Genomic DNA, 15,621 nt, shown 5'->3' on the forward strand with positions numbered 1-15,621 from the left:
CATGAAAGAAAGTATATCAAATTTGTTGATTTTTTTTTTCAAAAATCGCTCTGATATTTTTTAAAAATAAATTTAATTGAGATAAATAAAGATTGAATTAAGATTAATTTTATTTATCACAGGGTTATAATCGAATAATAACGGTAATGTGCTAATTGCTGCCTTTTTTTCGCCGCGATAGCGAAGATGCCAAAAGTAGGAAACTAAATCTTTGTGACTCAATTATTGGATCCTCGTAGCTCGACCGGCGATGGCCGGGACGATATGAAACCCGGAAAGCTCCCTCTTTCGTTATCCTCGTTGCAGCTGGGCGACCGTGCGGTGAAACGGCACTCAGATCGAAGGTTATTATAAATTCCAATCATAGAACCCCGATCGATAAGCCGCGAAGCTTCAAAGAAAATTATAAGTTGCGCATCGTGACTCGCGGGACGGCGGCAGAGGGAAGGGGATCGGGAGTTACATAGCGAGGCTGGAAGTGAGATAGGTTGAAGAGGGATGAGGGTGGACCGGGTCGTAAAGCCATGAAAGCGCCTCCAACAGGGCGGCATTGCTGGCAGCTTTTAAAGTTAATAAATTCGTCGGGTTGCTTTACTCTTTCGAACGTTTTCTCCCTCATCGACTCGACTTTTTTTCTTTCTTTCTCGCACGTATACCTCCGATGGGGTGTTCTCACCCTCGTTTTATTCGGGTCGGATGAACTGCAAAAAGAGAAAGCGAGAAAGAGAGTTTGAACAGGAGAGCGGGCTGACCGAATTTAATAATAACCCCCGATAATAAATCAAGCTTATATTTAGTGCCGCGTCCTGCCGTATTAACCATTTTGGACGAGTACCAGTTTCCGCCCCTGAGAGAAGCGGGTAAAACTTCGTTGTGCCGTCGGCTCGTGGGGTAGCTCGCATAAATGGCGCACGGAGGTGTCGTAATCTCGTACGCGAAGTTATCAGTACTGTTCAATGTATCGCGTTGTGCTTATGCACTCGCTGTCGTTACGCCGTATACGTTTCATTACGTTAATTAATGCGCCATTATATATAGGTAGCGGCGCGACTTCGATTCCTTCTATTCACGCTCATCGGGAGTTGTTTGGCTAAATATTTGGCTTGCATCGGCTCGCCATCGGAAAATCGCGTGTTGATAAAATGCCGCACGTTGTGTCGTATCATAATTATGATTCACTAAATTGTCGTATACGAAGCGAAACTTTTAATCGGCTCTTTTGCACATTTTTCGTCTCGACGTCTCTTTGTTTTGATTTGGGTCACGATATTGTGATACTGTGATATTGTGATATATTTTACACTTTACGATATCCTGACACTTTACCGAATTGTGAATTAAAAAGTAATGAAAATAAAATATTCTGTCAAAAGTGCAATCAGATTTTATAATTCTTTCCCTTTTCTTTTATTTTATCTTCCTAACTTATTATTTTTACACAAATATTCAAACCTTTGATCTTACGAGGCCTAATGGTTTTCTTTTGTAATACAAATCTGACGGACCCTCGATTTTGTCTTTGGGACTCTTCTCTTGGCACGCCGAAAAATATAACTGCCAGCAAACCACACCCATACTCAACCCGGAAGGACCATCAGGTGACCCTGCTCGAGTTCCTCGCTCTTTGTTATACGATTATTGCCGTAATACCCAGGTGGACTTGCCCTTCGTAATCGTAGTCGAACCCCAACCCCCAACTCACTCTTGTATGCCGCTTGTAAATCGCGTTCGTAGAACGCATTATACGTCCCCATTCCATGGAAGCCATTGCCCCAGGACAGAATAGTTAACGTACATGTGTGAAAATGCGCACATTGACTACCGGGAAAAATCTTTATTGACGTGGATATGCATCGTGAAACTTTTCAATGATAAGAACGAGTTGAGTTAACGATAAGTTGGTCATTCTTGACGTACGATTGCAAAAATTCTTATTTTTGTTTTGGAAAATTTAATAACATTCTTTTTTTCGTGCCTTAATATCTGGACAAATATTTTTAATTGATGGAAAATATCGTTAAATGAGATGAATTATGCGAGGTCCATGAATGTTTTTCATGGAGCCACCTACACAATTAGGCAGCTCGCTTGATAATTGAATTAATTAATAATTCTAAACGCACGGAATTTATCTGCACGAAAATTTTAATTAGAAGACTTCTGTAAATGAGGGATTTCTGCGATTTATATAAAAGCGCAGAATGCAATTTTCATTCGTTTTAGAATTGTTGAGTTGGAATTTGAAAATTTCACAGGCTACTTCCTACATTTCTCCAGCGAGTCGACGCCTCAATCACATTAATATTAATTCGCAGCTCCCCGATGTGTCATACACGAGTCGATGCGTTACGACATACATATCTTTTTAATAACTTCCCTCGAGTAACGCGACGTGATGGCGACCGCATTACGTCAAACGTCGATGCGACGCTACATGAAAGTCAAGGTGTAATCGTAGGAAAGTATCATATCGTGAGTATATCGGACGTTGGCGTAAAGAAATATTCGGGGGGTTATATTTCAATCCGCCGGAATACTCACTTTATGTACCTACGTCTCATCCGGTTGGGGACCACGGATGGATAACCGATGGGGCGGGAAAGGCTGGCGGAGGGTGGCGGAGACGATATTTTATGGGTACCGGCTTTTATTGCGCGAGACTTTTAGGACACCTCTTAAGGGAGGCGTGTTTGTCGTATTATCGGTAATATGGGACGTCATCTCAGGTGTATCTCACAGGGTCTCGTTGTACTAAGGTCTTAGGAGTCATCTGTTCCGCGATAGCTCGTTCGGGGACTTAGTTAAGAACTCTTTTTACATTCACTATTCAATTTTAGGAAAATATACGAGCCTCTCTCTTTTTTTTGACCTAGAGGCTTTAGGGTGAAAGGGTAAAAAGTACCTATACTCAAAAATCACTACTAAAAAGAAGATTTAAAAAGAAATGGAACTTTTCTTCATTTTGTGTTCTTTTGCTTTTATATTTTTAAATTTTGATACAAAAATTAAACATTTAATCTTATGTCATTATTAACTTATTTTGACATTTATATAATTTACAGCCAATGTAAACTTTTCAATTGATGATATTTACAGGACTTTGTGGTGGCATTAAATGCATTATATTGTAATGTCACTTTTTCAGTATGTTTTGAAAATAGTGAATTTCAACACGTTAGATATTTATTTGTAAATGTAAAAATAAAAATCACGCATTTAAATATTTTATGAATGTTATTTACAGACTTTTAAGAACATAATGAAACAAGATTGAGTTTAAAGCTTTATCACTAAAGCTTTATCACTAAATGAGATGTTGATGAGAAAAATAGCAGATCGATATATTAATTTAATTAATAGCCTACTTGGAGGAAGACGGCAAACATATTCATGAATATTTTGCGTTTTATCGCAATACGTTGTTTCGACAAACTTTTGGCAGAATTGTAATGACTACATTGAGATGGAATGCAATACCATTACTCGTTATTACAAATACAAGCGAGACTCACTTGGAGCCATTTTCGCCGAGATATCATTTACCCTTCGTAACGGGGGAAGGCAGCGAATGACAAAGGAAGCGGAACGCGATGGAAGGAGGAAGGCAGAACGAAGAAACAGAATCTACCATCGAACTCTTTCACTGATGCATTAACCGCAGCCGGTGTAACCGGGTACCATCCGGGCATGGCGGGCGATCGCTGTTCTTCGCAAACTTTGAATCAGATTTTAATTAAACGAAATTGTGAAATGATATTTTACTATCAGCTATACGCGTAGATATCGTTCCAGTAGTAGTCGGGTGTCTGGACGAAATTAAGTTTGATTCGCCGGCTTTCTTCCCCGGCAGTTGCGGCGCGCAACTGGCCAGGCATAATTTGCACCATAAGTTCACGTATTATTGTAGCTGGCAAACTTCGAGGTGGAATCACGAGGGAGGAATCGCGATATCGCGCGGGGGATGATCGACGCCGGAAATCGATCGGGGGGGGGGGGAGGGGGCGATCGATTTCAATGAATACTCGGTTATTCTTTTCTTTTCTGTCGGTTATTCTTTTCTTCTCTTTGTTTAATCTTGTGTAGCGTGTAACTGAGATTTCTTCGGTAATTAAATAAGAGATCAGATTGCTGAGAGGAACAGATAATTAAAAAAGTTGAATCAAAGAAAATTGCACGGATGCATAAGAAACTAATGTAATTATTGATAAAAAGTACGGAGCACGTTTAACAAACTAGTCCGCATTTACACGGACAAAATTAAACAGTAGATTCTTTAGAGATACTTTATAAGCAATTTGAACTTAAGCTGAGAAAAAAGAAGAGATAATTAATTTGTGATGAATTAATATGATCAAGTTTAATCGCAATTATTTCAATGCACGAGGGCAACGCTACAGTATAGTTATTTTTATTGCCAAGATGTATTTGCTTATGTGGGGCGAAATTTAAATCCAATCGTCAATTTAAGATTATCGTGGCAGGGCCGGAACAAATGGGCCGTTTCTTCCGAGTTGAGATTACTACTTTTATTTTTTAATAAAAATGAAGCTGTATAATAATGTTTCGGGATAAATTTCGCAGGTTGCAGTTGGAATGAGCGGCGGGAGATCGTTGAAAATTGCAGCGTAACAAGTGCTTTGCTCGGTGTTATTTAGCTTGATTCATCATGTTCCCCCTGCAACGTCGAGGAGCGCGAGCGCCCATCATGATTCTCGATGTAACTCCCCTCGTTTTGAATTCCCTCTAAAACTTTGCGTCAGATTTGTGAAAACGATATAGCGATACATATTACACGCGCCATTGAACTATACGTTATCAGCGCGGTTTGCATCGGAGCATATTATTTGCAATTTAAGACGCCATAAGCGGATCAGTCCTTCCAAAAGCATATCGCGCATATTTGAATTTGTTTCACGAGTAGAAAGAGTAAGAATGATTGTCAATTGCAAAATGTTCCTTTTTTTCTAAAGCTAACCGCGGATCGAAGATCCTATCGTCGAATACTCGCTCGTCTCTCATCGACAGTTTTCAGCAATGGCGGCGGCTCAAGTCCTCGGCACCGGAGCAATCGGAGGATCGTTAAGCGGATCGTCACTCGGGCGCTCGAGCGCCCGACATTCAACGTCTCGCGTTTGCAACCAGCTGCAACCAGCTGCCATAATTTCTGATCATGACACACTTTGTTTCACCGTCGTCAGCCTGTACGTACTAATGACTCCGTGCGCTCGCGCCTCCGGAGCTGCCGGCACGAGGCTCGGAGTGCCGGAGGTGAGGAGGCGCGCGACCCTTTAAAAAAACTCAGGAAACGGTTTACGACCCTGAAAAATGTTTTATTCATGCCGCGCGCAGACTCCCACCAGTTTCACTAAACGCGCACACCGTCAACGTCGTATCAAACTTCAACTATAAGCCTGGCTGAACTCGAGTTTTCCGAAATGCGCCGGGCATGTGAAACTAAGGTCGTGGGCGGGCAGCTGACCCTCTCGGCGTGTATCTCTCTCACGTTTCGCCCCGATATATCGTATACGCGAGCTCGCGACTACGCCCGGCGAATGTATTTTTCTTTCTCCCCCTGCGCCCTGTCTCGTTTGCTTACTTGGCCGATAAATGCTCGAGCAGCTTTGTGACGTTTTTTTTTTTCCCCAAGTCTCTCTCTCTTCAAGTTTCGCGATTTTCTAATCTCGCAACTTTTTATCTCGCATACGTATACGTGTACGTGATTTCGCTAGAAATTGATTAATTGATAATTGCTGCAAGTCAGTTTCTGTATTTATTTCCTCCTTCTTGGAATAATTCTCGGAATAAATTGCAATAATTGCATAAATAAGCTTGCCGAAAGTTAAATGTATATATCATGCGAAAGGTATGATATAATAATTTATGCTATTTATATATAAAATTACGTTTTAATTGAAATTAAACAAAATTTAATTTATAAAAATATGATTAAATATATAATTTTTATATTACAATGCTTAAAAAAAATTTTTATTTTATATATTATTAGACGCTCATGGTATTTATTTTCTGATACCATACATACACATTACAATTACGTAAAATTTAGATAAATTTCATCAATTTGTATCATAAATATATATATATATGTCTATTTTATACTGCTATGAGCTATATGATATGAAGAAGATTGATAAGATTACACAATTATATATAATTATATTTAATCGATTATAAAAATAATCAGGTAAAAAAATATACAGATCATCAAAATGCACGACGTTTAAGCTCTTTTCACAGCAGAAGTGAGCAAAATTGGGAAACCAATCAGCATTGCGAAAAAAATAATTAATCCTCTGGCATATCTCTTTTAAGGGTGGACCTGTGCAAACTAATGGAAAATAGATTTCCGGAAAAAGGTTGATACGCTTAATGAGACGTTCACGAATTAATTACGTTTTATTGAATAATATCACTATCGGACATACTGCAGGTTGTACTACGGTAACCTCTTTACTTTCTTAACGAGCCACAGGATATAACGATGATTTATACAGATACGCGGGACACGTTGCCAAGTGCGCCGGGGCTTAACATAATGTGGCGTTGGGGGATTTAAATAATTAGCATAATGAGGTGAGCGAGGGTACGTGGTCGACGTCGCCTCGCGTGCCTCATTCGAAGACGGGCTCTGGGAACGGGAGGTCCCCATGGCTGAAGGGGACTCCAATTTCAAACCTGAGCACCGTGGCTGTCGAGCCGGCCGAGAAAGGATGGTCCGAGCCAACCGGTCCTTAGCAACCCCCATCTCATATTACTAATTAATTATTCACAAGTTTACTCGGCGTTACACGAAAATTTACGCCGTTCATCTCCCACCGTGTTCACATTTGTTTTAACTTTGCCGCGTTGATTTTGACTTTAAGTAGTTGTTGTCCAGTAACCGTTTTTGTTTCCGAGTTAGGTCCGGTGAATTTTAGGTTCCAAAATTCTGGATTCGCAAATGTTAAATATAACGTTATTTTTAAAGAAAATTCAGCACGATACGTTTTGCATTAATAATAATAATAATAGTTTATCAATAGATATTTATGTGCAATTCTTTCTTTCTGTTTCAGGTAAGCATGTTTACATGTTCTTAAAAGCTGGTTCCCTCGAAGGTCATAGTTTTAACGGTGACTCAACGGAAAGTAAGTTAATCATTCTTGAAATTTGTGTGCCATGCAACGCGCCGGATCACGCTGTTCGGGAAGGGCTGAATTCTTTTTCCGGTTGACAGAGCGCCTCGTTGTCGTCTCATCCGAACGGGAGACGCTCGGCAAGAGGCAACGGGTCTGAAAGTTACGCGACAGTCAGCGAAAGCGGAATTCTCCCCTCTCTGCCGGGTCGGATATTCCAGCCATGTTCGTTAATTACCGCGAAGTAACATGGCGTGAGTAATAATAGTTTTGCGACTCCCCGTGAACGCGTGGCGGGAGAGAGGGGGCTGAAGGATCGAAGTCGGGGCCAACAATAGCCAAGTTAATTAGCTCCCTTGTCATTTTGTAGGAAATAGGGAAAAACTAGCCAACTATAAATCACTTCGTACACGCTGGTAAAAAGATTCGCCGGTCTGTGTCGCGCTTTTGAGCTTCATAGCGGAACTTTACTCGTCGGTCGAAGCTTCGAGTCACGGATTTTTCGCTATTTTCGCAGAAAACGCATAGGGGGTTATTTTAAGAGGTTATGCTAAATATTTCAAGGATGTACTTCGCGATGGACGTACGTTGCCGAAGGATAGGCGCAACAGACGTAGTCTGAAGAATTTTAACTCGAAACGTCTTATCTTCATTTCGAACGGAAAAAATGTTAACCATTCTGTCATTCATTGTCCTAATTTTTAAAAAAAGTTTCTTTGTTAGATATTAATTTTTATAATTTTGATAATATATATTGTTAGTGCGCAATCTGAACGTTGACCAATAACTGGCGCATCAGTGAATTGACGCATCAATCAATTCGACTTCTTACTCTGTTGTTCCCCCCCTCCCCCAAAAAAAAAGAGGCTTAATCCATTGCACCGAGACAATATCATTCTCTTTGTGCGATTTCGTTAATAACGGAAACGAAGCGAACGTTGACGAAGCGAGCGCGTGACTATGGTCTATTCAATACTACTATGCTCGTCATAAATTACGCGGAATTAGTCATAAACTTCTACCTATCTGGCTTCGCTTGTCGCGAGGACATTGGCTCACTTTCGGGTCACGTCGACATGCGCGCGTCCGCTCAATAAAGAACGGACGTTTTCAATTATGACTATCTCTATTGTAATCGTGTTCCATTATAGCGAGGGATATGAATCGACACGAATTCCATTTCGGAATAAAGATATCGAACGATATATACCAAAGATGTTTACCAATATTTTGCAGATGTTTAAACCCAAAATTTGGAAGCTCATAATCCGCCTTATGACGTATATTTAGATATTTGCTTGTGTGATGACAAGCACTTTGTCTTGGAAACAGATTTATTGATATTGAAACGTCTTGTAAATATATCGTTTAATTGTAGTCCGTAATATTTCTGCTTTCAATATGATACCAGGCAGTTGAATTTTCTGATCGAAAAGGATCGTTTAACTCTTTATTAGAAATACGGGATCCAATTATGCTTGAACTTGTGAGCTTCGACGAATTTTCAGCCGGTAACAACGACATTTGGCACGAATTCTTCTTTTTCTTCTTCCTCTTCTTTTTCTTCTTTTTCTCTCTTCTTCTTTGTCTCGAACTTCGTTGTCGGATAGCAGACCACAGGAAAGTACTTTTCCCGAAGCGTGACGTCATTTATTTCTCTCCGCCACCGCGAGAGACTGAGTCACCCTCCGACATTCCGGAGAGTCGCGAGGGTGTGTGCCGGATATAACCGTACCATTCCCGGATTAATAACGTTAGCGCCTCTAAAAAGATCTTAACGTTAAAGTTTCGCACGTCGTGATGCGAAGGGATATTCGACATTCGACGAAAATTGGGTAGCGCCCTTTTGCGCTCTCTCTCTCTCTCTTTCTCTCTCTCTCTCTCTCTCTCTCTCTCTCTCTCTCCCCCCTCTCTCCCTAAGTCAGGTAAAAGGGGTCTGTTTATCTCTTCTATTAGCGTAAAGTCGAAAATTTTGTTCTCTATGTGCGTTTGCCATCTGATCGAATTACCGAGATACCAGCATCATTCTTTCCAGTTTTCATGAAAACTTTTCGTTGCGAATGTTCGCACTTTCAGACTAATGTTTCGATCAACTCTTCTTGGTTAAAATGTTGGCGCCAAGAAAACAGAAAAGCAAGAATGGAATATAAAAACAAATGTGCCTGATATATAAATTTATAATTCATATCTTTTTGAGAAACTGACGCTTGAGGATTTTTTATTTTTTTTTTATTATTTTTCATTTATAATTATGGAAATAATTTATTACTATGATTATCACAATTTTTAAATTATATTGAAATTATTCAAGTGGGATAATATAAAATAATGAAATTAATATTACTTATTCAGAAAAATATATTGCTTCACGATCACAATTTAATTGCATTGTTCTTTCGTAAGAATTGTAAAATATAAACGCATATATATGAAGCGTGAATTCAAAAACTTAAATTGTCATTGACATTATTGTATCATCAATGGTGCGTAAGTTCGTAAGAGATGAAGGCACTTGATCCACAAAGGCCATTCTAGAGGTCATTCTTGAGATTAATTACGTGCGTCGTCGAACAAAAGTTTTTCATGCGTGTCGACACAGAGGGACAGTCTTGATTGGGAAAATTGGATCTGACCCCATTGGTATCCACGGCCGGAATATCTATTGGCCTCGAAGAATATAAAATGATCAATCATGACTATTATCAACGACATCCACATCGGGTTATAACGATTTTAGATTAGACGGTCGTGTGCTTAGGTGTTACGTGAAAAGTCAAAAACTTTAGAATTTAATAAAATTACTTTCTTTTTCCCTTCCCGAGAACTATCGTTCTCACCCGTTTCCCATCCTCTCTTCCGCCCTTTTTCTCGCTCCTATCTCGCCGTGCACGCTCGTTTACGCACCTGCAAGATATGGGGATCGACAGAGAGAGAGAGAGCAAGGAGAGAAAATAAGAGAGAAAGGAGGGTCGGTCTCGCACGGAGACTGGAGTACAAGGGTGGAGGTGAAGTATAAATGTTAGGGTACCTTATCCCTTACGGAGGTGGCGAACGCGTGTTATGTGCCTGACATTTAAATATCGTAGCCGACGTCGGAGACTTCAGGGCGGGTTTACTATCGATTGCAATTGCAGATAGGACTGTTGGTCTACCCTCTTCGTTTTCGCTCCCTTGTCGTTTGCGTCGCGAGCGACCCTCACGCGTTCATTTGAGAGGGAACGTCAAAATTATCCTATTTCGAAAAACGTATGATCATGTCGCTTCGTAATCAAGAACGTCGAGCCAAAAATAGCTTGCGCTAAGGTAAAAGATATATCATTTATCGCTTTAATTATATCATATTTACAACAATTTAAGTAAAGTTAAATGTCATTGAGAAAATTCTCAGAGAAGAACCGAGAAAAAGTTATTTATGTTTGAAATTTAAATAATTGTTATAGCAGTAATTGAAAGTATTTTTCGGCCAAGTTAATGGTGATCGTTTGATGATAGTAAAAATAAAAAAAAATTTTCATTATCGCACAGCATGTATGTATGTGCGCTTCAAAGTGTTCACTGAAAGGACTATACAGACTATTGCGTTCACTTTCAGTTTGCTAGCACACAACTGACTTGCTGCCGAGATGCTGCCCCCAAAACTCGCGAGCTTTGACAAAGGCCTATTGTTCTCCGATCTGGAGCTTTAGGATCTCAAGTTTCGAAACACAAATGAAAGGCTTGGGAGACAATAATACGCCTAAGCCATCTGAGACACAGCCATCTTATACACATTATATTTATTTGCATTTTTTATTAAAATCCCCCCCCCCCCAAAAAAAAATCTCACTTTATCGCTACACACAAAATGTCAAAGCTTTATGAGAGAGAATTGTTGAACTCAATTTAGGAGAGAGAGATTTCTTTCTTACTTTATGTGACATAACATATTATTTTAAAACCCTGCAAAAGCCGCTTTTTTGCCTTTGCAAAAATCATTAGCTAAATCATCATACATAGAACAGTGAAATAAAATCCTTTTAAAATATAGAACAACTACTTTATTACCACACACTCTGCTCTTTTCTCTTAGATTTACAAAGGGACATACTAAAAATGGATTAATATTACGGATAGGTATTGAAATATATAGTATGGAACGTATAGTAATTCTCTTTTCGCTTTAACATATCATTGTTCGGCCTGAAGATTCGAGTTTATGGTTAATCGCGAGGCTTAAACTGGAAATATCAATTCGCCGAGCGCACTGGCTGATATAAGACTAAGTTCAGATTTACGACTGCAGAAATAAAAGAATATCCGAACCGTATTTCTGTAGTATGCGGCATACCGGATATCGAACATGACGCCAGTAGTAACACGCGACTGGTACGGTACCACCTGCATTGGTACTGAGAGAACGGAACTTTCGGGTAGGAATTGCTTTTCGAAAAGGGGACGGGCAGGACGAGGGTTTTAGCATCGAGCCCACCCTCCCCCTCCCTGCCCTCTTTGATCGCCGGTATCGCGAGGCTACCGACGGAAACAACCGGTAATTTCGTCAGCCGAGTGAATTTTGTAAACGAATCTGAAACTCGCCTAACTTTCCAACGGCATTCATCACTTTGTAACACTTTTTCCTAATTCCCCGCCTCCGTTGTCGAGCGATTTGCGTAAATTGCAAGTTAGTATCTCGAGGCAAAGTTTTGATTTCCGACTGAGGCCAGGCTTCGACTCGTGAATCGGTCGCGATTAACATCCGGTCGTCGATAGCGTTTTGCTTCTATATCTTTGCGTTTTGCTTCTATATCTTTGCTTTTGCATCTTTTCGAGATAAATTTTGTTGATAAATTATTTATTTCTTCTAGTATTATTAAAATCACATTTTTTTATCTTACGCTTTATTACAAGTCATCCACACTTTTGATAATGTAATATAACATTATATTTGAGGAGATGCCATTAGAAATGGCAAAGTAAAAATTTTCTTCTGATCTTTTCCTTATTGCGATTTCTATTTTTACACACTCATCTAGATTTAGACAAAGAATATTTCCTAATTCTTAAAAGAAATTGTGTATACAAAAAGTGTAGACTTCATCTTTTCTTATTGATCTTTTTTGAGAAAGAAAATATTTAATTTTAATTAATATATTGAGAAAGGCGGATATATATATATATATACACAGAGAGTAAATTAATTTAGCATATTAGTATGATAATTGGTATGATTAGTATTATAATTAATATGATAATTTTTCATGTTCATCAATATAACATAATATACGTCACAAAAAGTGTATATTTCATCTTTTCTTATTCATCTTTTTCGAGAAATTACAGGAAGAAAATATTAAAAAATAATTAATATTAAGATCGATATATATATATATATATATATACACAGAGAATAAAGTCGTTAATTTGACATATTAGTATGGTAATCAGGATAATTCAGGATAATGTTCATCAATATAACATAATGTATGTCACAAAGCGTCTAAAGTGAAGGTCGATTTGTGGTACAGCCCCCTTTTGCACTGATCTGATCGCACGCACATGCGATCGTTAATGCGTCATTAACTGCGGATCAGGCGATCTTCGGCATTGTCCGTCGGTAGAAACAATATGCCGGCTATTAATAGAATTTCTATTAAGCGCTAGGATAATCCAAATTCTCGGGATAATACCCCGGCCACAATTTCATTTTCCATTAACGCCGGCGTGGAGATCGATTGCTTTGCGATCATCGGCACTATTATTGCCTCGGCACCAATAATGGAAGGTACATAGCGTGTGTTGATTAACCGCGTTACGTTCGAACTAAATCGGCCCTAATTTGGTGACACTTTTTTCTCATCAACGGCATATGCCGCGTCTTGAGGGAAAAATAATTGTGCGTAGACACGATCGTGGTATCGAGAGAATGTGATTCATCCGCATTCCTTAAACATCTTAAAATGTTATATCACGACTTTTACCATAATGCAATTATAGCAAAAAGGAAATTATATGGAAAGATATATTAATTATATCGGAACGAAACGCACAGGCGACGGGACATTAAGTGAAAGAGATTAATTAACTATTATTTGCGGCGGACTCTCTTAAGGGTAAACGAAGCAATGCGATGAGACATCATATTCATCCGGGAGTCATCGTTGATTTTCAGGGCGCGGCAGAATTTTTTTTTAATTCTTATAATTGCTAGCGATATACCATCGCACGAGAGAGAGAGAGAGAGAGAGAGAGAGAGAGAGAGAGAGAGAGAGAGAGAGAAAGAGAGCGCAGGTTATTGCAGCGTTCATTAGAATACTTCGACGTGGCGCCACCCAGAACCGCGATGGGGTACCAGCAGTGCGGTTCGAGATAGCCAGTTTCCAAAGTTAATAAATCATTCCTGTAATTGCCAGTAATTCCTGTAGTTTCTACACCACACACCACTTTCCGCCTCAACTTTTCGTATAACTTGGCGCAACTTCGACGCGAAGATCGGTACGCCGTTTTCACTGTACCATCGAAGCGAGCTTTAGTGAGATGGGAAAAGAAACGAAAGGGGAGGAGGAGAGAAAAAAATATATAACGCGGTCCATTTACGCGGAGGAGTCGACTTATCGACCGACGGCTCAACCCCCTCCCCCCCCCCTCCTCCGCCTCCTCCTCCTCCAGTATCCTTCTTTATTGCAGTTTACGATCTTGCTTTTCCACGATTCCTATTGCATTATCATGCATGTTTTACCGTCGGACTCTGTATGTTTCATTTTATATTTATGTCATTTACACGGTTGGTCATATGATACATTTCTCGATAACTTTTGCACTGAATTGCTCTAGACCGCGAATTAAATTAACGCGCACCGCATAAAAATGTTATTTATATTATTCATCTGTCGAATACGTCAAAATGAATCGTTAAATAAACGTCCGATATAAATATCGATAATTTTAAGAAAAATAAATGTCGATAATTTTAGAAATAATCTTTCTTTAAAAAATCGTTACAAATGTTTAAAAATACCACGTTGAGTATTTTGATAATTACACATTTAAATTAAATCGATATTTGAAGCTTGAATTTAATTTTAACGCATCGGGATTAAAGTAAAGTGTATGCTGTCTAGAAATCGGTGTATAAAAATATAAAAGCGAGCCGACGGTATTGTCGACGGTGCATTTCTCCTTGCGGGTAAGGAATAGCGAAGCATTATTTTTTACCGGGCATTACGCGCGTCCTTTCCGTCGAATATTCTTCTTGCGGGATTCCGCACGTCGCGACTCACCCGAAGACGGAATTATTCGATGTAGATTGCAAAGGAGCCACGAACGGCCACGAACGTCGTCCAGAGAGATCAAACAGTCCTACATGTTAAATAAATGGATGCCTCTTTCTCCACGTTGAGAGAGAGAGAGAGAGAGAGAGAGAGAGAGAGAGAGAGAGAGAGAGAGAGAGAGAGAGAGACGCGGGATAAAGTACCGCGATGCGGCCACCGATCGCATTGCGCGCGCCATTCTCGAGTCTCAAGAAATTTTCAATCAAACGTTTGGAATGCCCGAGGCCATCTACATCGAATGCCACGACGAGGAAATAATGCGTGGTCGCGAGGAAGCAGAGGAATCCTCCCTCCCCGCATCCGCCGTCCCTTACGGCGACGGTGGTTGCCGATTGAGGGTTGGCTCGAAGCGCGTTCTTGAAGGCGCACCCTCTTACATCCGTGACGTACCAATAATGGATGCAGGATTAAAGGGCCACCAGGTTCGCGGATTCGACTCTCGTATACGCAGTGCAGACACATTTGATTTACGAGCTTGCTCGCGTTTCTGGATTCTTTTCCACGTCAGCCGCCCGGGATATAAAGCACGAGATGGGCTCCATTTTTGTTTATTCTGGAATTTTACCAAAGAGAGTTTTACCCCGCGGAAACGACTTCGGGTCCGGGTTCTCTTTCTCTCTCTCTCCTCTCTCTCCTTTTTCCTCGCTTCGCTGCTCCACCGTTTTCTCCCTGTTCCCACCTTATTTCCCTAGACTCGCTGCGGAACGACGTGTTCGAATGAATAAAGGACAACCATACATATAAGATGTTTCATCTCAAATTTTAATGTTTCTCTAATAAATTTAGTATTTGGTCAACGTTTATTGGTTCATGTAACGCAACATTCTCTATTTTATTTCTCTCTGTACATATGTTAAATACTCTACTTTGTCAATAGCTTAATAATATAAATTATTGTTAAAACACAGTTTGTTTGACATTAATTAATGAAAAATTTATATTTGAAATCAATTTACTGGAATCAATAGCGAAAGGAAAATTCCTGAAATCAGGAAAGAAACTGTCAATATAGTGATACGCCGGGAATAATAATACGCTTTGTAGATAAACTTCGAGACTTCAATTTCAGCTCCACATTTTTTCGAATAACACAAGCTGTGAGACATGGAAAATCTGTTGTCGCGACTGTTCATACGATAACTATTGACTAGCATGACGAGTATTGCTACCACGAAGTT

At 39.7% G+C, this 15,621-nt stretch overlaps 1 protein-coding gene across 18 annotated transcripts in view; it reads left to right on the plus strand.

Annotated features, from left to right (window-relative positions):
* The window catches only part of LOC148936493 (protein muscleblind-like), a 301,423-nt gene that overhangs the window by 271,470 nt on the left and 14,332 nt on the right, over positions 1-15,621 (plus strand). For 2 of the 18 annotated variants that reach the window (XM_089078078.1, XM_089078080.1), the window contains one exon: positions 7,077-9,276. The exons of the other annotated variants lie outside the window; for them this stretch is intronic. Coding sequence is in view for 1 of the 2 variants with exons in the window: in XM_089078080.1 (XP_088934206.1) it covers positions 7,077-7,100 (24 nt within the window). In the remaining variant the exon portion in view is untranslated. Of the gene's footprint in view, positions 1-7,076; positions 9,277-15,621 lie in introns of those variants that run through there. 18 annotated transcript variants of the gene reach the window in all.

The sequence above is a fragment of the Pogonomyrmex barbatus genome, unplaced genomic scaffold (assembly GCF_055798465.1).
Source record: "Pogonomyrmex barbatus isolate J1 unplaced genomic scaffold, ASM5579846v1 scaffold21, whole genome shotgun sequence".
NCBI lineage: Eukaryota > Metazoa > Arthropoda > Insecta > Hymenoptera > Formicidae > Pogonomyrmex > Pogonomyrmex barbatus.